This window comes from Aethalodelphis obliquidens, unplaced genomic scaffold (genome assembly GCF_003676395.1).
Source record: "Aethalodelphis obliquidens isolate GAN/ISIS:26980383/991018 unplaced genomic scaffold, ASM367639v1 scaffold7, whole genome shotgun sequence".
In the NCBI taxonomy this organism is placed as follows: Eukaryota; Metazoa; Chordata; class Mammalia; order Artiodactyla; family Delphinidae; genus Aethalodelphis; species Aethalodelphis obliquidens.
Genome location: NW_020837951.1, coordinates 36,782,407 through 36,804,605, shown reverse-complemented (window position 1 = coordinate 36,804,605; position 22,199 = coordinate 36,782,407). Strand labels below are relative to the sequence as shown.

General features: G+C 38.9%; 1 protein-coding gene across 2 annotated transcripts in view; it reads left to right on the top strand.

Moving 5' to 3' along the window:
- The window catches only part of LOC113619986 (phospholipid-transporting ATPase FetA-like), a 73,950-nt gene that overhangs the window by 15,763 nt on the left and 35,988 nt on the right, over positions 1–22,199 (top strand). Inside the window, exons 3-11 of one of the 2 annotated variants that reach the window (XM_027105585.1) lie at positions 709–767; positions 4,749–4,862; positions 5,695–5,793; positions 7,639–7,700; positions 10,506–10,578; positions 10,936–11,006; positions 12,005–12,087; positions 12,822–12,980; positions 14,549–14,637. In XM_027105585.1, the coding sequence (XP_026961386.1) occupies positions 709–767; positions 4,749–4,862; positions 5,695–5,793; positions 7,639–7,700; positions 10,506–10,578; positions 10,936–11,006; positions 12,005–12,087; positions 12,822–12,980; positions 14,549–14,637 (809 nt within the window). Of the gene's footprint in view, positions 1–708; positions 768–4,748; positions 4,863–5,694; positions 5,794–7,638; positions 7,701–10,505; positions 10,579–10,678; positions 10,711–10,935; positions 11,007–12,004; positions 12,088–12,821; positions 12,981–14,548; positions 14,638–22,199 lie in introns of those variants that run through there. The other variant, XM_027105586.1, reaches the window with a different exon arrangement.

The window sequence follows — 22,199 nt, the reverse complement described above, 5'->3', positions numbered from 1 at the left end:
GAACCAATGAAGAATCGAAGAGGCTATAGGAATGTTTTATTCAGGACAGAAAGATCTATTGATAATATAGTTTTAATACTTTTCATAACATGATAATGGGCTACTTCTAATAGTTTGTAACACCTATGTGTTTTGATGTGATGATTTTGTATGTGTTGTTGTTATCAGGCTGACTCCACTAAATTGCAAGTCCCTGGAAGTCAGGACTGCCTTACTCATCTTTTTATCTCCCCACAACATCCAGCACACTGGTTTCGGTGCAGTAGATGCTCAGTAATTATTTATTAATTCAAATTTAGTCAAGCAAGTTTAGGAAAGGCTGCCTTGGAATGAACCTCAGATATCTTAAACTATGGCTCTGTAATTAACTTATGAAGGAGAACTGGGTTTCTGTGTTTGGCAGTAATGTTGGTGCACACCAGCTTGTTGTCTGTGGAAACATAATCTAGGATTACTAGAAGCATTAATGGTGGAGAACTCCTCAGAAGTTACTTGTCCTCTTTCCTCTAGAAAGCTTCAACAAACACTTTAGGGTTTCTATTTTTATTGTATTTCTTGATTCTTTGAATAAAGAGACAAAATCCTATTTGTGGGCAGATACCCTCAGTGAGAAAGTGTGAGAAGCTAGTGAAGTCTTCATTAGCAGCCAGCATCCCAGGCTGATCTACAGAGGGGCATCCTTCTCATCATTTCTCTCTTCTTTTTCAGAACAAGAGAGGTATCTGCAAGCCAACAACAGAGAATTTAACAGTCTGTTCGGATATCCGGTGAGTATCAGGTCTCTAGCTATTTCAGGAGGGGGCTGGTATTTTCCTCTAATAATCCCCGTTGTCAGTGAGGCAGGAAGTTCTTTGTAGATGTAGATTCTACAACATAGGTTCTACTTTCTTTCAAGGTCCTATACAATGAGGGCTGGTACAGTGAGGGCTCAGAAACCAAATTAATACGGTGACCTAGACTCAGGGGAGAATGTGTCTCAAATTTTGGGTTTTATATATATCTTCTAGAAAAGAAATATTGTAGCTTGCACAAATGAAAGCATAGTTCTACAACTTCCTTTTTTCACTTAGACATCTCTCTATGACAATATGTGTAGACCTTCCTAATTCATTTAATAGCAGCATAGTTTTCCATTGTATCAATATACCTTAATTTATTCAACCAGTTTCTTATTATCATTTTAAATGTCTCCATTTATATGCAGGTGTCCCCTCCAAAAAAATTTCTCCAGTGTTTTGCTATGATAAATGGTCCTAAGTGAACACCATTATTCTACATATACTTCAGCACATTTGTGTGAATATACATTATGAGAGTTTCCTTGAAGTGAATTGGCTGGGTCAAAAGGAAAACACATTAAAATTTTTGATACATATTGCCAGATTGCCCTCTAAAAAGATTATATCCATTTATATTTCTACCTATAGTAAAGACTGCTCACTTCTCCATATTCCTGCCAAACTTGATATTATCAATCTTTTTTATCTTTGCCAGACTCTTAGATGAAAAATGACATTTTATTATCTATCTTTCCTTAATTTTGAGTGACAGCAATAATCTCTTCATGTTAATTAGCCTTTTGTATTTCTTTTTATGGAAACTACTGTTAATGATCTTTGCCCATTTTCTACTGGATTCTTTTTTCACTTTTTAATTTATTTATAAATAAGTAACTCATAAAAAGATATATGTTTAAAAGTCATGCTCCAACACCCTATTCTTGCCCTCATCTCTGCTCGCTATAGGGAACCACCTTTATTAGTTTCTTGTGTATTCAGCAGTGCTTCTTTGTGCAAATAAAGCAAATACAAATATATATTCTCATTTTCCCACTTTCTTAAACTATTCTGAACCTTATCAGTATATCCTGGAGATGTTTTCATAATTATAATTTCATGATAGCTTTTTCCTTCTTTTTTCAACTGCATAGTATTTCCTAGGCAGATTTAGCATAGTTTATGTAACCATTTCCTTTTAAATTGACTTTGGATTGTTTCCAATCTTTTATAATTACAAGCAATTTTTACATATATGTTACTTTGTGCACATGTAGATATATATATATATATATATATAGTGCTATAAGTATATAATATATATACATAGATATACATATTTGTAGTCTCTGTAGGATATTTATGATTTCTGAGTTAGAGAGGCTCTGGATAATAACAATATTTAGGATATGGCCATGGGAACAGGTTTCCCCCTCTCTACCTTCTAGAGCTACATAAGAAGCTCTATGGTGCAGTAAAACTAGGTTTTGGCATCAGACAGACCTGAGTTTGAACACAGCTCTAGTCTTTACTAACCTTGTATCCTTAGGCACATTATTTAACTTCTTTTCTTCAGTTCCCTCATGTATAAAAAGAGCATAATAATGTTCACCATACATGGTGATTGTTAGAGTTAAATATGGTTGTGAAAAAAAAATGTTAGTTTTCTTTCATCAAGAAACTATTACCCCTTGACAAAAGGGTACAAGTTTCACTCATCTCTGTAACTACTGTTCCCATCACAATATTTGGCACATAAATGGCATTCAATAAACATATGCTGGATAGCTGATGAATAAATAAACAGGTTTGACTATTATGTACTTAACAACCATTTCATTGCCCTGCCTATCCATTGCTCATTTTCATCCTATTTCTCTAATTACTTCCATTCCTATTCCTTTTCCTCTTCTCAATCCCCTAACTACTGATTCTCATTATATACTTGGCCTTCTGTTCTCTATACCCCGCTTTAGCAGTCAAACAGGTACCCCTGCCCAAATAAATAAATAGCCCAAACCAAAATCTGCCACCTCTATCACGCCAAAAGAACCAAACACTGAGGAATTTCATAGTTAAGCAGATGTTCTACATTCTTGAGATATTGCTTCTGGTTTGACATTTAAGAGTAGAACAAAACACTCTAGTTGCCAAGTTAGTAAAGAAGTACTGCTATATTTATCTTGAGACAGAATCGGGATAGCTTTTGTCTTTGTTTTCTAAACAAATGCTACCCAAATGAATAGAAACCTGAAATACATTAACTATAAAATCAAATGGAAAATCAGTAATGAAAGCCAGCTGCTTCAGTAAGGCAAAAGATCAAAAGAACTTTGGATCCAAGTATCAGAGTCATCTGGACTTAGATACCAAGAAATTCAGAGTATCTTATGATCCAAGAAAACTATTTCTATGTTAGAATAACCTACTCTCAGAGCTAGAAAGGACCGTAGAGGTCATTTAGTTAGAACTCCTTTCAAGACATACCTGTGAGCTCTCCAGGATAGATCTTGTTTAACTCTTTTTCAGCCTCTGCTAGTATAGCCCATAATAGAGCTGTGAACAGAGCAAACCTTGAGAAATATATAGTGTTTGATTGATCATTAATTGGAAAATCATGGAGAAACACGAAGGAAATCCTAGGTTTAACTTGGATCTTTAAACTCCTAAGTGCTAAAATGTTTGACCAGCTTCCCTTCCCTAGGGAAATAGACCTTAGGCAAGGCTTGACTGGGTAGCCTATCTAGCCTTCCAAGGCAAGTTTTAGCCTTAGTACAGAATGATGTTGGTTCTCTGACAGAAGAGTTCAGATGTCTTCCCAAGGTAGGACCCAGCAAGAGATTCTTCACACTTGAGCAGTATCTGTATTTCAGGACTGCAGGTGGGTTTATTCTTTCATTAGGCCCTATAGATGGAGATGGTGGGGGGAGAAGCCCTGTCCTTAGGGGATTATTTGGTCTCATTCTTCTGCTTTTCTTGAGCTCTTAGATCCAAACTCTCACATCTTAGGTCAAACGACTGAAGACCCCAAAGTAGAAAGTAAGATGGTCTTGCCAACATCTTGAGATCAGGATTGAAGAGGTAGCAAGTTCCCATTTTCACTCAGCAAAATAATAGCTTAGATGCAGGCCAAAACTATTCAGACCTCTGTCAGGACAGTTAAGGGGCAAGTGAGTCTCCAATGCTGAGAGCAACCAGTGTAGGAACCTTCAGTGGGCTAAGGTTGAAAGACAATAATTTGCTTTTGGCATCTGATATCCTTCAGCATTGAAAGCAACATGTAAAGGCACAACAAAATGGGATTGCCAGGCTAAGAAAAGCTCCCCTAGAGAGCTCTGAGTAGAGCTAACACAAATGGCAAACTTGCCTGCTGTTTAGGGCTGCGAAGGACCTTGGGTCATAGGGTAAGATGAAACTGAAAGATTTCTGATTCTAAGAAAAAAAAAGCATTTGGATGGCTGTACAAGTGAACTGGGGCTCAGGGGACAGCACAATCTCAACTCTGCAAGTAACTGTGTGGTCTTGGGCAAATAAATTAACCTCAGTGCCTCAATTTCTGCGTCCTCAAAAGTTGGTAGTATATTACTCCCTTCATATGGTGGTTGTGAGAATTAAATAAGTTGCTCCATATAAAATGCTTAGAAGAGTGCCTTACACATAGTAACTATTCAATAAGTGTAAGTTTTTATTGTTGTTGATTTTATTATCATCATTATTATCAATGGCATCAATAAACAAAGAATTCTATTCAGGGCATAAATAAATCCTGCCCCTCCTAAAAATGTCCCATATTGATCAGCTCTGCCAACTTTGCATACTCTAGGCCTCTCTAGGCCTCAAAGAAAAGCTCCCCACTATGTTGGGGAGCTGTGGCTTTTTCCTGTTTCATGAAGTGGTCTTGGTCCTTTTTGTTAAGACTGGGAGGTGGGGTCTTTCATTCGTCTAATTGTGCTTGTGTTCTTTTATTCACAGAACAATAGCATCAAGACCTCAAAATATAATGCCTTTAACTTCTTGCCTATGAACCTGTTTGAACAGTTCCAGAGACTTGCAAATGCATATTTCCTCTTTTTGCTTTTCCTACAGGTATTGCCTTTTAGGGCCATTTCCACAAAGTATTTTATCAGCCTCTCTGGGGTCAGGTTATGTAATCAGTCCTTCTCCTCCTTAAACTGAGAGATGTCTTCTCTCTTTAGATAACAGGCAAATGGATGGCTGGAGTCTCAGGCCAGTCTCCTAGAGTAGCTGTGGTCAGGATTAGCCAGGGTGAAACAAGCCTCTACAAGAGGAAGGGGACAAGGTCGCCAAGTCCCGAGAAAGGGGTGCTCCCTCATCATGGCTGCACGGCCACAGTTCAGCTTAACCATAAAAGGCCACAGACTTGACTCTTCACCCCAACCTCAGCTGCCATCCCATTCCTCCTTCTTGTCCCAGCCTCCCTGACAGAAAGTTAACACACGGGAGTGCTGAGGGAGGAGAATGGTTTAGAACACAAACACAGGGCAAGGAAGCAGAGCAGGGTAGGCACAAGTTGGGAGAGAGAGACGGATCATCTCATTTCTCCTTGTGCTGGAGGGGTGTGGGAGGTTATGTGGTTTTCCTGTGTCCACTCTTACAGCCCTACCCCCAGCACCTTCATTATCAGAGGAGAAATGGCTCTTTGCCATCAAGACAAAGGTATTAGAGTTCAGGACAGATACATAGCAATTTACCATCTCCTCTTCTTTAATCCTTTCTTAGGAGGTGTTTCCTGATTTTGGGGTGGTTGTCTGGAGGCTACAACAATGGAAAGCAACTAGGATAGTTGAATTTATTATAAATCTAGGGAGGGGAAAATGGTGGTGGGGTGGGGATTGGGAGGGAATACACTGTCCTTTAAGTTTTTTGACCCAAGTTTCTCTCCCCGTCCCTCTTTCAGTTGATTCCCCAGATCTCCTCCTTGGCATGGTATACGACTGTGGTACCCCTGATGGTGGTGCTGTCCATAACAGCAGTGAAAGATGCCATCGACGACGTGGTGAAGTGGCTTCCTGGGCCTCTAGTCTCTCACTGTACCTAGTCAGGCTGTGGGGGGCAAGAAGGACTCCCCAGGACTACCTTTTGCTAGGAAGAAGCACTGAAAGGAAAGAGGTGTTTCCTTTCCCTATGTCCTTATCCATCCCAGAGGAATATGAAATTCCCTTAAGCCCAAGATTGGTGAGCCATACATGGCCAGAAAGGGGTAATGCAAGGCCTTTCTCTTTCTTCCTACTGCCACCTTTTTCCAGGTTTCCTTCCATCTCCTTTTTAATAACCCACCTCTTCCTTCAGTTAGCTCTCTCTGGGTTTGCTCTCATCCTTCTTTCTCTATTCACCCTTCTCCCATTTTTATATTCCCCTTCCCTCCTCCCTCTGTCCCCCCTGCTTTCTCCTGCTCTTATCTCCCCTTTCCACATTGCTCTTCTCCTCTCCAACTCTCCCTTATTTCCCTTTCCAACTTTCAGTTCTATCAGGTACACATAGCTAGCAACCCTCTGGTTTTAGAAAGATCATGACATAACAGAGGCTGACTCCTTTCCTGGCCTTGGAGGGAGAAACTGGCTTTCAGTGAGTGCTGCATGGCTTCCTCTTTGCTTCTTTACAGCAGGTCCAGCAAGGAAGGGTGAGGGTGAGGAACCAGCACTACGCCTACTAGTGGGATTTGGGAAGTCCATCCTGTTGACCTGCTTGAAGCTTCCCTAAGAGAGTCCTTCTGATTTTGACAGGATAGATTTTTATACCAAAGTTTGAGAGCAGGGTGTTTCTCCAGCTCTTTAACTCTGTAACTCTTTTTTTTTTTTTTTTTTTTTTTTTGCGGTACGCGGGCCTCTCACTGTTGTGGCCTCTCCCCTTGCGGAGCACAGGCTCCAGACGCAGGCTCAGTGACCATGGCTCACGGGCGCAGCCGCTCCGCGGCATGTGGGATCTTCTCGGACTGGAGCACGAACCCGCGTCCCCTGCATCGGCAGGCAGACTCTCAACCACTGCGCCACCAAGGAAGCCCTCTGTAACTCTTTAAAACCAGAATTAGCACATATAGTGGTTGAAATTTCAGTCACAACTCAGGTGTGCAAAAATATAACTTAATTTTCTGTAACTAAACTCAGTGTAGCTCATAACCAGCACCTCACCATCTCAACCCTTTTTAATGAAAGCTGAAAAGTAAACTTGCCAATTCAGAATAACCCACCTAGTTACTTCTGGTTTAGAACTCAGTCTCTTTAGGATAAACCGACAAATTCAGGATTCTTCCTGCCCTCTTCCCAGTCCTACCCTTTTTGCAGGGAGTAATCTCAACTGGAAGGAGGGGATTTGTGTGAGTCGTAGCATCAGGACATACCCTTATTTGTCACCTTCTTATTTGGTCTTTGAATGGACCTCTATTCCTCTTTCCTCACTGCGTCCATGGTAGAGGCTTCTTATGCTGACTGTGGTTGTGGGTGAGGGTAGCTGTATGCTTGTGAATACTTAACTTCCCTGCACCTACCAAGGTGTATGAGGTTCTAGTCCTACCCCTCATTTTGCATTCTCTCCTCTGTGGCTTTTGACGTAAGTTGTTTGTTCTCATTACCCCAGGCTTTGGCTCTTGATATTAAAGCCAAGATTTTGTCTCTTTCTTCTCTCTTGGTTCTTTTTCTGACCTCCATCCCCAGCTTCTCAGAGACAATCAGCTTCTTGGCCTGGTTTTTATGGTAGAAGGACTTGGGGTTGGGAGGGTGAAGGAGGGGGGTGAGGGAGAATTACAAAAAAGGGGAACTACATTGAATAATACTTCAAAATATTAACCTTCTACATGCAGTTTGCTTTATGTCTATTTCCTGAACTTTTTCTTGTATAATTTTAGAAAAGGCACCAAAATGACAATCAAGTCAACAGTCGTTCTGTTCTGCTGCTGATGGATGGCAGGTAAGTCCTAGGGAAGCCAGTTTAGGTTGGACCAACTCTGGGAGAGGATTGGCCTTGCTAAAACTTGATGTGCTGGGTGCTTTGCAAAAGTGATTCAGGACAGTGAAAAGAGCCTCAGGTTAGACATAAGAAGAATTTGTTTCTAGATCTAGTATGCCCTGAACTTCCTATGTGACCTCAGACCTCTCTGGGCCTCATATTTCTTATCTGTAAAGTGAAGATAATATTCTCTACCTTAGAGGATGCTTGTGAAAATGAAAACAAAATAATATATATTAAAGCAATTAATAAATTATGACATGGTATTAATGTGCAAGTGGTTATTACTAGTACAGTGGTCAGCATGGAGACACCTGTCTTTAGAACATCAATCGACTCTACATGGCTTATTGACCATTCTACTGTAGCCTTTGGTTAGGACATCTTTTTGTTAGCAATCTAAAGAAAATATTGATGTTGACTCCATTGCTGTAGTGTTTGGTCATATCTATCTAAAGTATTGGGTCAATGTTTGTATTTTTTGTGGGTTCCTGCAAAATTTGAGCAATTTACCTTTGGCAGGAATAGAGGGAGACAGGCATGATTTCTATATAAGGCAAAATGTGAAGATTATCATAAGAAGTACAAAAAATTATCATAGGAATTAATAAAAATGAGCAATCATAGCTGGCTAAAGGAATCAAGGAAGACTTTCTGGAAGAGGTGATATTTGTGCTGGGCCTTAAGGGATGGGAAAGAATTCAACAAATAGAGATTGTATGAAAGGAAAAGTGACCAGTTTGCAGAATCATGATTGCAAAGAAGTACAAGTCTGAAAGAATTCAAGATTGAGGTCCAGTCTTTTTTCATGGTGACCTTACAGAATACCCAGGAGCTATATTTTAAAAACATATTTTTTAATTGCAGTATAGTTGATGTTCAACATTATACAAGTTACAGTTGTACAATACAGTGATTCACAATTTTTAAAGTTTATACTCCATTTATAGTTATTATAAAATATTGTCTATATTCCCCATGTTGTACAATATATCCTTGTAGCTTATTTTATACATAATAGTTTGTACCTCTTAATCCCCTACCCCTATATTGCCTCTCCCCACTGGTAACCACTAGTTTGTTCTTTATCTGTGTGTTTGTTTCTTTTTTTTTATATTCACTAGTTTGTTGTATTTTTTAGATTCCACATATAAGTGATATCATACAGTATTTGTCTTTCTCTGTCTGACTTATTTCATTTAGCATAATACCCTCCAAGTCCATCCTTGTTGTAAATGACAAAATTTAATTCTTTTTTATGGCTGAATAGTATTTCATTGTATATATACCAGCAGCTGTAGTTTTAATCATATGATTCTATTATGTGACATGCTTGGGCATCTAATTCTGTTATTTATTGTGTCTGCTGATTCTTACTCGTGGTGGATTATTTCCCTAAGTGTTTTGGTCTGTTGAAGCCTCTCATAAGATACCACCAAAAAAGTCAGTTGTGATTAAAAAGAAAATTAAAAAAGAAAGGAAGGTAATAGAAATAGAAAGAAAAGATAAAACTGAGTGTATAAGAAATTTGCAAGGCTAGGGAGTTACCAAATGAATTTAGTCAAATGAACTTCCCAAGGAGCTTGAGCACTTGGATTTTATAAGATTATTAGAGAAGAATTTGTCATAGAGTGGTTTTAGAGTAGGAGTTCACAAGCAGGGCCCTAGTGGTTAGACTTTGTAAGCCAGTGAATGTTTGACTGATGTAACACTTGAGGTGAGTTGTCTATATTCCAAAAAGTGGCTTTCTTTTTCTGGAGCACATGAGTTTGAGCAAAGCTACTACTGAAAAAAATTTGTTTTTCAAGTTGTGATTTCTGTCCTTAATTTCTCAGTAATTCTGGCTACAAGCACATCTTTAGTTAAAAGCCACACTTTTTAGCTATCAAGAGGAATGAGCCACATCTTCTATAAGTGTTCTCCCAGATATATTATTAATGAAAAATGCAAAGTACAGAAAATTATGTATCTATTATGTAATTTTTAAATGTTTATCTTGTATGGGATTATATGGATTGATATTTTCTCTAAAGAAATGCAAAAAATTACTCACAGTGGCTACCTTGGGGGAAGGAAAATTAAAATCTGGGGAGAGAAGAGACTTTACTTTTTCCTTTTACATACTTCTTTTTTTTTTTTTTTTAATTTACTCTTGGCTGCATTGGGTCTTTGTTGCTGTGCACGGGCTTTCTCTAGTTGCGGTGAGCGGGGGCTACTCTTCGTTGTGGTGTGTGGGCTTCTAATTGCGGTGGCTTCTCTTGTTGTGGAGCACGAGCTCTAGGCACGTGGGCTTCAGTAGTTGTGGCTCACGGGCTCTAGAGCGCAGGCTCAGTAGTTGTGGCGCAAGGACTTAGTTGCTCCGCAGCATGTGGGATCTTCCCAGACCAGGGCTCGAACCTGTGTCCCCTGCATTGGCAGGCGGATTCTTAACCACTGCACCAGCAGGGAAGTCCTTACATACTTCTTAATTATTTGAAATTTTTTTTTTTACCATGTGCATATATTGCTTTTATTTAAAGAAAAATTATGTGCATGTATGTCTACATATACCTTTATAGAGTTTTAGAAAACTCTTATAGTCTTAAGTCAAGAGAAGTAGGCCCCATTCTTGACTGTAGCAAGGAGTATCACAAACCCAGTTCGGTCCTCCTTTGAGCCTTGAGTTCATCTCAGCTTTTTTTTTTTTTTCTTCTTGATTGTCAAAACAGGGCTGTGGGGAAATTCTCAGAGCAGGCATGCAGGCATTCAAGGCTCACTTTCTTGCAGGATAGTGACAGACAAATGGATGAATGTCCAAGTGGGAGATATAATAAAACTAGAAAATAATCAGGTTGTCACGGTGAGTACCTCTTTGGGCTGTGGCTTTTTCTCTTTTGGCTTGAATAGGAACCCTTTTAGCAACTTCTGTGACCACTCCTTTTGGTGACCTTCACCTTCCTCACTTTGCATCCAGAGATCAACATCTCCTGTGGTAAGAAGTTTGTTCTTGTCCATTTCTCACCATAGCTACAGGTAAAATATGACTAGTTTTTGGAGAGGGGGTGTGTGGTAGCAGTGATGGGTCCTAGACAAAGAAAGTAAACCAAATGTCTTTAATATTCTTAAGATGAACATCTGTTCCTGAGGTAATTGCTTTTGTTACACTGTAATGTTAAAAGTCTGCCTTCCTTATCTTCTCTGACTTTTCTGACCACAGGCTGATATACTATTACTCTCTAGCAGTGAGCCCTACAGTCTGACATATATAGAAACAGCAGAACTGGACGGGTGAGTGTTCCCTCCTGATAATCCATTAAGACGGTTGAGCCAGCTTAGAGTGATTTCTCACTGAGGGAGAACATGATGCAGAGAATGAAGTGCTAAAAGAGGCTAGAAATATCTAGATAAGATAGGAGGCCAGACTCTTGGGACCTCAAGTCTAAGGCTGAGCTCTTGACAGCAATAATTTAGCATCCACTGGTGCAGAATCTGGGCAAATAAACTCCGTATTCTCCATCTCTAAACTGGAGACATTCTGTCTATCTATATTCAGTAATGCTGAGTGGTAGGAAAGACGTTAACGGAACTGTAAAATTTCAGAATGTAGTTCCAAAGTTTCCAGGGGGGGAAATGAATATGGAGGTAATTATGTACTGATAAACCATGTTCTAGAAAGGATTTAACGTAGAAATTCATTAACGTGCAAAAGCTAAGATCTTTGGAGTATAGAGGCCATCTTCAGAGAGCTTGTCCTGTGGAGTTTTGTATCGATCTGCATCCTTACAACTATTCCTCTTGGTGCCCACAGACTTTTTGAAATGTGGCTTCTTTTTTACTTCTGTCTCTGTGCATTCTTGTATCAGCAAATGGTTAAGTGGGATCCCTTCATGGATCCTGTAAATATTTATGAGATGAGGAGTATGTTTACTTGGAGGTATATGCACTTTCTTACCAGGACCTGCTCCTTATTCTTGAAGGGAGCAGGTACCCCCTCCAGGTTGTCTTGTGATGTTTCTTCAGCTTTTCTAGAGCATCTGACCCGCAAGATCTCATAGGTTGGTTAAAGTAGTTGATATGTGTTTCAGGGAGAGAGTGGAACAAGTGGGCTAGTACTCAGCTTCCCTGTAGAACCATCCCACCTCAAAACTTTTCTTGAGAGAGGATAACAGTGGGAGTGACTCTCACGGCTCAAGCCTATAGCCCAAGCTCTATTGGTAACAACTGTTTTCTAAAGTTGGAGAAATTGGACCTGTGCTGCTGTTATGTATGTGCATTCTTTACTCTAGTGAAACCAACTTGAAAGTGAAGCAAGCCATCTCAGTTACCAGTGAGATGGAAGATAACCTGAAGCTACTGTCTGCCTTTGATGGTGAGTTAGGAAATAGGTTTGCCAACCCAAATTTTTATTAGGAGATGTCTGGTTAAAGTGTGGTATATCCATACAGTGAATTCTATATAACTTATTAAAAACGATGTGCAAGTTGGTATTTATTCACATGGAAAAATATTCACAACATATTAATAAGTGAAAAAAGATTGCAATACACTATGCATAGTATATGTAACATAAACCTGTTTTTGGAAACATATGTATGTTTATGAGTACATGTATAGAAAAAAACTTGGAAGGATGTACTACAGAAGTTTAATAGTGCTTATTTCGAGGCAGTGGGTGAATTTTACTTTCTCCTTTCTCCTTTTAATGTTGTATATGTATTTACAATGGGCATATTTTACTTTACTAATCATGAAAAAGTCAAATTATTTCCATTTTGAAACAAATACTAGGTTTGCTTTAAGTAGTTTTAAAATTTCTTCAGATTCAGCTCATTTGATCTAGAAGTACTGATGGTGATAGGTTATCGCGTGGGTTGTTCTCTCTCTGGATGACCCATGTCACAGAATTACTCTTCTTTGATGCCCAGAACACTTTGTCTGCCTGGTGAGAAATGGGTAGCGGCTGAGAAAGGATAGGCAAAAGATGTGTGTATATTTTGAAAAGGGGATGTTCTTTCCTCTTCTCTGTTAAGCCTCCTCTGTCCTGTTAGGAAAGAATTAAGATTACAGAGTCAGGACTCTTATTCCTTCTTTTTTTTTTTTCAGGAGAAGTGAGGTGTGAGTCTCCCAATAACAGGTTGGACAGATTCACAGGAATACTGATTTATAAAGGAAAAAATTACGTCCTGGATCATGACAGGCTGATTCTCCGAGGCTGCATCATCAGGAATACAGATTGGTGCTATGGCTTGGTAATTTTTACTGGTACGTCTTCGTGGGGACCACAGACCCCCAGCCTGCTGGGTTCCGTTAGTAGCCACGTTGTGGGTACTTAGTTTTCAGGATGCAGATATGGTGCTCAGATATGTACCAGAACACTATGGCTTTGAGACAGATAGAAAGGGAGGCAGGTAGATGGATAGATGGATGGATAATTTAAGAAAAAAACAACTTTTTTTCCAAGCAATGAGCTGCCAGCATATCAGCCCTGCCTTTGTTAGAGGAAGGCTTTGTGTTCCAAGACCACAGAGCATTCATAAGTCTTTCTAAACATATCTGGACACAAGAGAAGGTATACACATAGAAGTACACATAGTATTAGCATATGAAAGGGGAACATGTGAAAGGGGAGAGTATACATGTGGATTGCTCCCATGAGGAAAAAATAAACACGGCGGTCATTATGTAGAATATAAAATACAATATGAAGTGTTCATGCCAGAGAAAAGGCACATGTGGCTCATTAGCAGTGGCCCATCTTGAGATGGCATTTAGAACCATAATCCCTTATACTTATTGAGGGATTTTCTTAAGTTATAAGGTAGTGCTGGAAAATGGAGGAAGATTCTGTGCCACCCTGTGCCCTCGGTGACAGTGGGCATTGATGACAACAACCACAGTAAGATAATAATTTCCAACTCTAGTCCCAGTGGCCATTATAAGCTCTTTAGGGCTTCCCTGGTGGTGCAGTGGTTGAGAATCCGTCTGCCAGTGCAGGGGACACGGGTTTAAGCCCTGGTGCAGGAAGATCCCACATGCCGTGGAGCAACTGGGCCCGTGCGCCACAACTACTGAGCCTGCGCTCTAGAGCCCACGAGGCACAACTACTGAGCCCGCGTGCCTAGAGCCCGTGCTCCGCAACAAGAGAAGCCCCTGCTCACCGCAACTAGAGAAAGCCTGTGCACAGCAACAGAGACCCAATGCAGCCAAAAATAAATAAATAAATAAAATTTAAAAAAAAAATGTTGGTTCCTATAGGAGCTCTTATAAAAAAAAAAAAAAAGCTCTTTATTTCTACTTACTATCTGCCTTGTCATGAAGAAATGCAGAGTCTCTGTCTCTCAGCTCCAGAGAAATCTCAGCTCCCAAGCTACCACCTCAAGAGAAATCACTGCCATTGCCTTTTCCTTTCTCCATTTCTTAATTAGAAACTTTAAATAGAGCCTGGTCCAGCAATGGGTTTCCTCAAAAGAAGGTGAAGTTCTCCTTATCAGAAAATCCCTTTTCTAAGCTAAATAAACCAGATGGTGATGAGAGAGAAGCTTGTGGCTCCTATTCTGACTTATGAGTGAAAAACTAGACTAAGGTGCAGCAAAGAGAGGGAGGTGTCAAGCATTGATGCACTTTGCAGAAGTAGTTGGGATTATCCTTAGAAACAAATTTTCCATTCTTTGAGTTATTGGCACCAAGCATGAGCCTTTCTCCAGGACTTCATCCCTTAGCATTGGAAAGAGGTTTGATAAAATGATCATAAAGGTACATTTTAACCCAATTTCAATCCTCTTGAGAATATTCCGTGATTCTAAGAGGTGATGTCTCCCTGTTTCACTTAGGACCAGACACCAAATTAATGCAGAACAGTGGAAAGTCCACTTTTAAACGGACACACATAGACCATCTCATGAATGTCCTTGTGCTCTGGGTAAGTTAAAGACATTTTTCTGTTTCTTTACAAATAAGCATGCTTCCCTTCCTTCCACAGCAGTAGCTGGTATTTTCAAGTCAGAATTTAGTTGTTTGAAAACCTCAAGCAGTTTTAGGACCCCACATACTAATGTCTGAAGCAGAAAAGAACAGAACTCATTGACAAGGGAGTCTCAAGTATATACCTCTGTTGTGGAGGACAGTCATAACTTGTTGAAGCTTTGATACTTTGATTAGTGGTACCAGAATAGATTTTGGACCCTGCTTTAGAAATTAAGACACTTTTTTTCATAGCCAGTTTTACTCATGACCACTTTAATAAAACCTTACTTGGACTAATAGATCACCTTACTTAAACCAATGATTTTCAAACTCTATTTCCTTAGAGGAGTCTAAGGTCTGCTGCAGGGGGAATAGAGAAGATCAAGAGTTTTGTTCGGCCTCTTCATTCTGAAGTTTCTGCTTTAAAAAGAGCAGCTTCACATTTATCTGTTCTGTAAGATCTCAGTTGGAAAATAAAGGATTCTGCTGCTAAGAAATGAAATTTGAAAAGCACTCAATATATACGATATAGCTTATATGTGGAGTCTTAAAAAAAGGGTACAAATGAACTTATTTACAAAACAGAGTCACAGATGTAGAAAACAAACATAGGGTTACCGGGGGCAAGGGGAGGAGGGATAAATTGGGAGATTGGGATTGACATATACATGCTCCTATATATAAAATAGATAACTAATAAGGACCTACTGTATAGCACAGGGAACTCTACTCAATACTCTGTAATGGCCTATATGGGAAAAGAATCTAAAGAAGAGTGGATATATGTATATGTATAAATGATTCACTTTGCTGTATCCTGAAACTAACACAGCATTGTAAATCAACTATATTCCAATAAAAAATTTTTATAAGCACTCAATAGATAATAATCAGCTTTGAGAATAAAGTTTAAATTGAAGACTAATTAATTTATTTCCATGCTATTATATACGGGTGGTCTTTATTCTTGTTAGATATAGACAGATTAATTTCTTCACTTACACAGCTTCTCTGCATGACTGAGTGGTTCCAGTGCTGCCTGTACTTGATTCCATTACTTTTTATATTTTATTTTTACTCTATTGCTTAGAAAATAAAAGTGCCCTTTTTCTGTACATTTCTCATTAATATCTGAATTACAAATTGTGTGTTCTCTGTTATTTATTATGGTAAATGTTACAGTTCTTTTTCTATATCCTTTGGATTTAATAAATGGGATTTTAGAAAATTAGGAAGATTCATTCAACAATAGCCAGGACATGGAAGCAACCTAAGTGTCCATCAACAGATGAATGGATAAAGAAGATGTGGTACATATATACAATGGAATATTACTCAGCCACAAAAAGAAACAAAATTGAGTTATTTGTAGTGAGGTGGATGGACCTAGAGACTGTCATATAGAGTGAAGTAAGTCAGAAAGAGAAAAACAAATACCGTATGCTAACACATATATATGGAATCTAAAAAAAAAAAAATGTCAGAAGAACCTAGGAGCAAGACTAGAATAAAGATGCAGCAGACGTACTAGAGAATGGACTTGAGGATATGGGGAGGGGAAAGGGTAAGCTGGGACAAAGTGAGAGAGTGTCATGGACATATATACACTACCAAATGTAAAATAGATAGCTAGTGGGAAGCAGCCGCATAGCAGAGGGAGATCAGCTCGGTGCTTTGTGACCACCTAGAGGGGTGGGATAGGGAGGGTGGGAGGGAGGGAGATGCAAAAGGGAAGAGATATGGGGACATATGTATATGTATAACTGATTCACTTTGTTATAAAGCAGAAACTGACACACCATTGTAAAGCAATTATACTCCAATAAAAATGTTAAAAAAAAAAAAAAAGATTCATTCAGCTTTGAGACCAGAAACTGTACTTGACATCTGTAGAGGGATTTTAACTTTTTTGAATATTTTCACATTCACTAACTGAAGCTTCACAACACATGAACAATAAGCAAGTCAAGAAGTATTTTCCCCATTGACAAATATGCAAATTGAGACAAGTAAAGATAAATATCATAAATAAAGTCCCACAGAAAAATAATGGCAAAGACTCATTGTCATCAAATCATATTTTTTATTGAAACTGAGTTATTTGTAGTGAGGTGGATGGACCTAGAGACTGTCATATAGAGTGAAATAAGTCAGAAAGAGAAAAACAAATACCGTATGCTAACACATATATATGGAATCTAAAAAAAAAAAAAAATGGTCAGAAGAACCTTTACAATGATGTGTTAATTACTGCTGTATAGCACAGTGATTCAGGTATGCATATATATACATTCTTTTTTGGTATTCTTTTCCATTATGGTTTATAACAGGATATTGAATATAGTTCCCTGTGCTATACAGTAGGACCTTGTTGTTTATCCATTCTATATAGAAAAGCTTACATCTGCTAACCCCACCTCCCACTCCATCCCTCCCCCTTGGCAACCACCAGTCTGTTCTCTATGTCTGTGATTCTGTTTCTGTTTCATAGATAGGTTCATTTGTGCCATATGTATTTTAGATTCCACATATAAGTGATATCTTATGATATTTGTCTTTCTCTTTGACTTACTTCACTTAGTATGATAATCTCTAGTTGCATCTATGTTGCTGCAAATGGCATTATTTCGTTCTTTTTATGGCTGAGTAGTATTCCGTTGTATATATGTACCACATCTTCTTTATCCATTCATCTGTTGATGGACGTTTAGGTTATTTCTATGTCTTGGCTATAGTGAATAGTGCTGCTATAAACATAGGGGTGCATGTATCTTTTTGAATTACAGTTTTGTCTGGATATATGCCCAGGAGTGGGATTGTTGGATCATATGGTAATTCTATTTTTAGTTTTCTGAGGGACCTCCATACTGTTTTCCACAGTGGCTGCACCAACTTACATTCCCACCAACAGTGCAGGAGGGTTCCCTTTCCTCCACACCCTTTCCAGCATTTGTTATTTGTAGAGTTTTTGATAATGGCCATTCTGACCAGTGCGAGGTGATACCATATTGTAGTTTTGATTTGCATTTCTCTAATAATTAGCAATGTTGAGCATCTTTTCATGTGCCTCTTGGCCATCTGTATGTCTTCTTTGGAGAAATGTCTATTTAGGTCTTCTGCCCATTTTTGGATAGGGTTGTTTGTTTTTTTGTTGTTGAGTTGTATGAGCTGTTTGTATATTTTGGAGATTAAGTCCTTGTCAGTCATATCATTTGCAAATATTTTCTCCCATTCAGTAGGTTGTCTTTTCATTTTGTTTATGGTTTCCTTTGCTGTACAAAAGCTTGTAAGTTTGATTAGGTCCCATTTGTTTATTTTTGGTTTTATTTCCACTGCCTTGGGAGACTGACCTAAGAAAACATTGGTATGATTTATGTCAGAGAATGTTTTGCCTATGTTTTCTTCTAGGAGTTTTATGATGTCATGTCTTATACTTAAGTCTTTAAGCCATTTTGAGTTTATTTTTGTGTATGGTGAGATCAAGTTATATTTATTGAGAATCTAGTATGTGCCTAGTATGTGCCAGGTGTTGTGAGGATCATAAGGTTTTATAAGTCCTGGGTCCAGCTCTCAAGTATATACGTTCACTTTTGGGAGATGGGGCATCAATATGTGCCAGATGCTTTACATACATAATTTTATTAATAATCACATCTATCCATCTAGGCATAACTTTTCAGAGTTAATGCTCTTTCTGCTATACTTGCTATTTCCCTGGGGAGACAAAATTAAAACACATGACAAATCTGTTTAACATGGCAGATTGACCACATGTGAAGAAATTATAAATTTTTTTTAAAAGACCCTAAGGGCTTCCGGAGAGAAATAAAATGTCATATTCAAGAAGCAAAATAGCATTGGCTGGGCTGCCCTGGTGGCGCAGTGGTTGAGAGTCCGCCTGCCGATGCAGCGGACACGGGTTCGTGCCCCGGTCCGAGAGGATCCCACATGCCGCGGAGCGGCTGGGCCCGTGGGCCATGGCCGCTGAGCCTGCGCGTCCGGAGCCTGTGCTCCGCAACGGGAGAGGCCACAACAGCGAGAGGGCCACGTACCACAAAATAAATAAATAAATAAAATAGCACTGGCCTTCTCAACAGCAACAGCAGAAGGTAAACATCAACGCTTCAAACGTCTGCCAGAAAATTATTTGCATCCTATAATTCTAAATCCATTGAAACTATCAATAAAATGCAAGTATAAAGAAATATCCATATGTGCAAAGACTCAAAAAATTTACTTATCATATATCTTCTCTTAGGAAGCTTCTAGTATATACTCAAGCAAAACAAGAGAATAAACCAAGAAAGATATGGAAGCCAGGAAACATGAGAACAGTGAAAGGAAGTCCTACGATGGTGGCTGAATAGCAGGCCTAGAGAACACCAGAGCAGATTAAAGCAGAGGTATAGAGGGATCTGCAATGGGAGTCTCCAAAGAGAATGCAGTTCTCTGCTCAAGTTCTCACAAGATGGCTGCAGCAGAGAAGCAGTGTAAATACCCAGAGCAGCTAAACTAGCAGAGTAGCTGCTATGAATTTCTACCTTTATGAGGTCATTCATGCAATCATTCCTTCAGAAAGTAGGGAATATTATCTTGGGTCCCATGTTCACTTTTGGGCATCTAGTTTAAGAAGGACGTTGAGACTTCCTATTTGAGCCTAAAGAAATGACTGTGAGGAAGTACAAATAGAAAATAAATCCCCTGACAGAGCGTGAAGAACTGTCAGCAGACCCAAGATGCTGATGAGCTTTTGGAAGGCAGAAAGTAGATAGATTATACCGATAAATAAACCAGAGTAGTGAAAGCTTCCGCGGAAATGCATTCCTCAAGAGTAGTTCCGAGCTAGATTCAGCAGGAATTGAGAGCAGGAGTAAGATGTGGGGGTAATAATCAGGATAATTAATTTTAAAACTGCCCATGAAACAACATGGACAGCACCTGGCCCTCTGTACCATCCTACCACCCCTATAGGCATACATATAGCAGTAACAAAGGTATCTGACCTCTAGTCTCAAACAAGAGAACTGCTTTCCGAAGAAATTTAACAATCTATCCGCAGAGAGGTAGGGCTTCTAATGTGGGTGTCATCACTTCAGAGTAAAACCCACTTTATTTTAAATTTGGGGGACTCAAGTTTGCCAGCAAGCTCCTCGTGTACTCTAGGGTAAAACCAGTGAAAGAACACATTCTGCCTACCTACACAGAATGCATGGTTCCATCTTCCCATAGGGGAGTGGTCTGCTCGAGAAACAAAATTAACCCAAGGAAATAAAACCAACCTATAATGATGAAACTACTCTTTTACTCCTGTTTTTAAGTGAACTGGAAGGAAACCAGGAGCACAAAAGAGGAGGATGAGGATGAACAAAGAGAATAACTGACTCTGGAAAAAACAGATTATAATTCAGGGAAGATAAAAGAAAAGAACTTTCAAAAGAATTTTACTAGTATTCTTAGAAGAAGCAATTGCACAAATAAAATAAGAATAGGCTAAAATTTTTTGTGGGGGGCCACACCATAGCTTGTGGGATCTTAGTTCCCCAACCAGGGATCCACTCTAGGCCCTCAGCAGTAAAAGCGCAGAGTCTTAACCACTGGACCGCCAGGGAATTCCCTAAATTTTTTTTTTTTAATGAAAGAATAAAAAAGCAATCTAAGAATAACAAAAAGAATTTTGGAAAGTAAAAATTACTGAAATTAAAAAGCCAATAGAAGGGCTGAAATAAAGAGTCAAAGAATACTACTAGACCATAAAACCAAAAGTCAAAGAGTTAAATACATTTTTTTAATGGAGGACGAAACCAAGAGCCCCCACATGATCTCCCAGGAGTATCAGAAAGAGAAAATGGAGGGGGCAATATTGTCAAAGAAATAATAGAAGAATATTTCCTAGAATTGAAGAAGGATATGAATTTCAGATTTAAAGCATCCATTAAACATCATGAAATTCTAGAACGCCAATGGTGTATAGAAGTCCCTTAACTTTTTCATAGGGATAAGAATAAGATACTAACAAAAAATGAGAATTAGATTGGCATCAGATTTCTCACTAACACTACTGGGCCCTAGAAACCAATAGGGTCATACCTTCAAAGTTCTTAGTGAAAATTACTTTGACCTAGAAATCTATACCCAGGTAAACTACGAATCAAGTGAGAGAGCAAACTTGTTCCTATCATGGGACCTTTACCCTTGCTGGCAATGTCTATCTAGGCCTTTGCATGGCTTGCTTCGTTTTCAGTATTCAACGTCACCTCTTCAGAGAAGCCTTCTCTGCCACCCTATCTAAAGTGGCCACCTCCATTAAGACATTTTTTATTGTATTAACTTGTTTTATTTTCCTCACAGCATTTAGCCCTAGTTAATTTGTATTTTTTCTTTTCTTAACATATCTGTTTTCCTCATATCTCCACAGGATTACAAACTCTCTGAGAGTTAAGGCATTGTCTTTTATCACCACTGTATCCCAGCCCCTAGAATTATGTTTGACACATAACAGGAGCATCATTATTATGTTGTTGAGTTATGGGTGTTGAGTTAGTGAAAAAATGTGTTATTATTATGTGTTGAGTTAGTGAAAAAAATGAATGAATACCTGAGCTACCAAATTATGAGCCTGTAAGGTAGAGATTATGCTATATTCATCTCTATATTCTTGGGAAAAAATGTGTTATTATTATGTGTTGAGTTAGTGAAAAAAATGAATGAATACCTGAGCTACCAAATTATGAGCCTGTAAGGTAGAGATTATGCTATATTCATCTCTATATCCTTGCACAAAACGGTTCTCAGGAAATATCTTTTGAATGGTTATTAAATGAAGAAATGTTCTTGAATTAGCTATGTTCTTAACAGCTCAGCAGTTTTGTTTATGTGGTATTTTTGCCAAGACATTGTCAGTGTAGTTAGATATAATGCATTGTCATTTCTCAAAGCTGAAGCAGAAATCCTTCCTGATTTAAACACTTCATTTTTTCCCATTTTTGGAAATGATTCTTAGGAGAAAATCTGACAGACACAGGAAGCATGTTTAGTAAAACTCCTTCCTGATAAGCCCACAGGGGAGCTGGAGTTTGGTCCTTTCCCCCTCCCCAGATCTCCCCAGAGCTCACAATGACAATGCTTTGTGAACCCTAGTCTCTTAAGTAGGACGTATTTGTGGGGCACAGTGCTTGAAATTTGAATGATGCCAGAAATCCAGGATATACTTCTTGGGTAAGGCACAATGAAAAGCACAGAGGTGAAGGGCCAAAGGACCAAGGAGTACTCTCTTTTTACAGACTGCCTGTGATGCCTGGGAGCTCCACTGTGACCAGCAATGGCCTTAGTTCTTGACAAAACTGAGTATCTCTTTCAGCCTTTACTGGAACCACTCTTCACACACAGGTCTTCTTGGGTCTGACTGGCTCTTGTAATAAACAAGTAACATCTGGGGTTTGTAGCAAAAACCAATTTCTTGTTTCTTTCTTCCTATAGAAAGGAAGCAAAGTGAAGCTTTAGGCTAAGTACCAATAAACT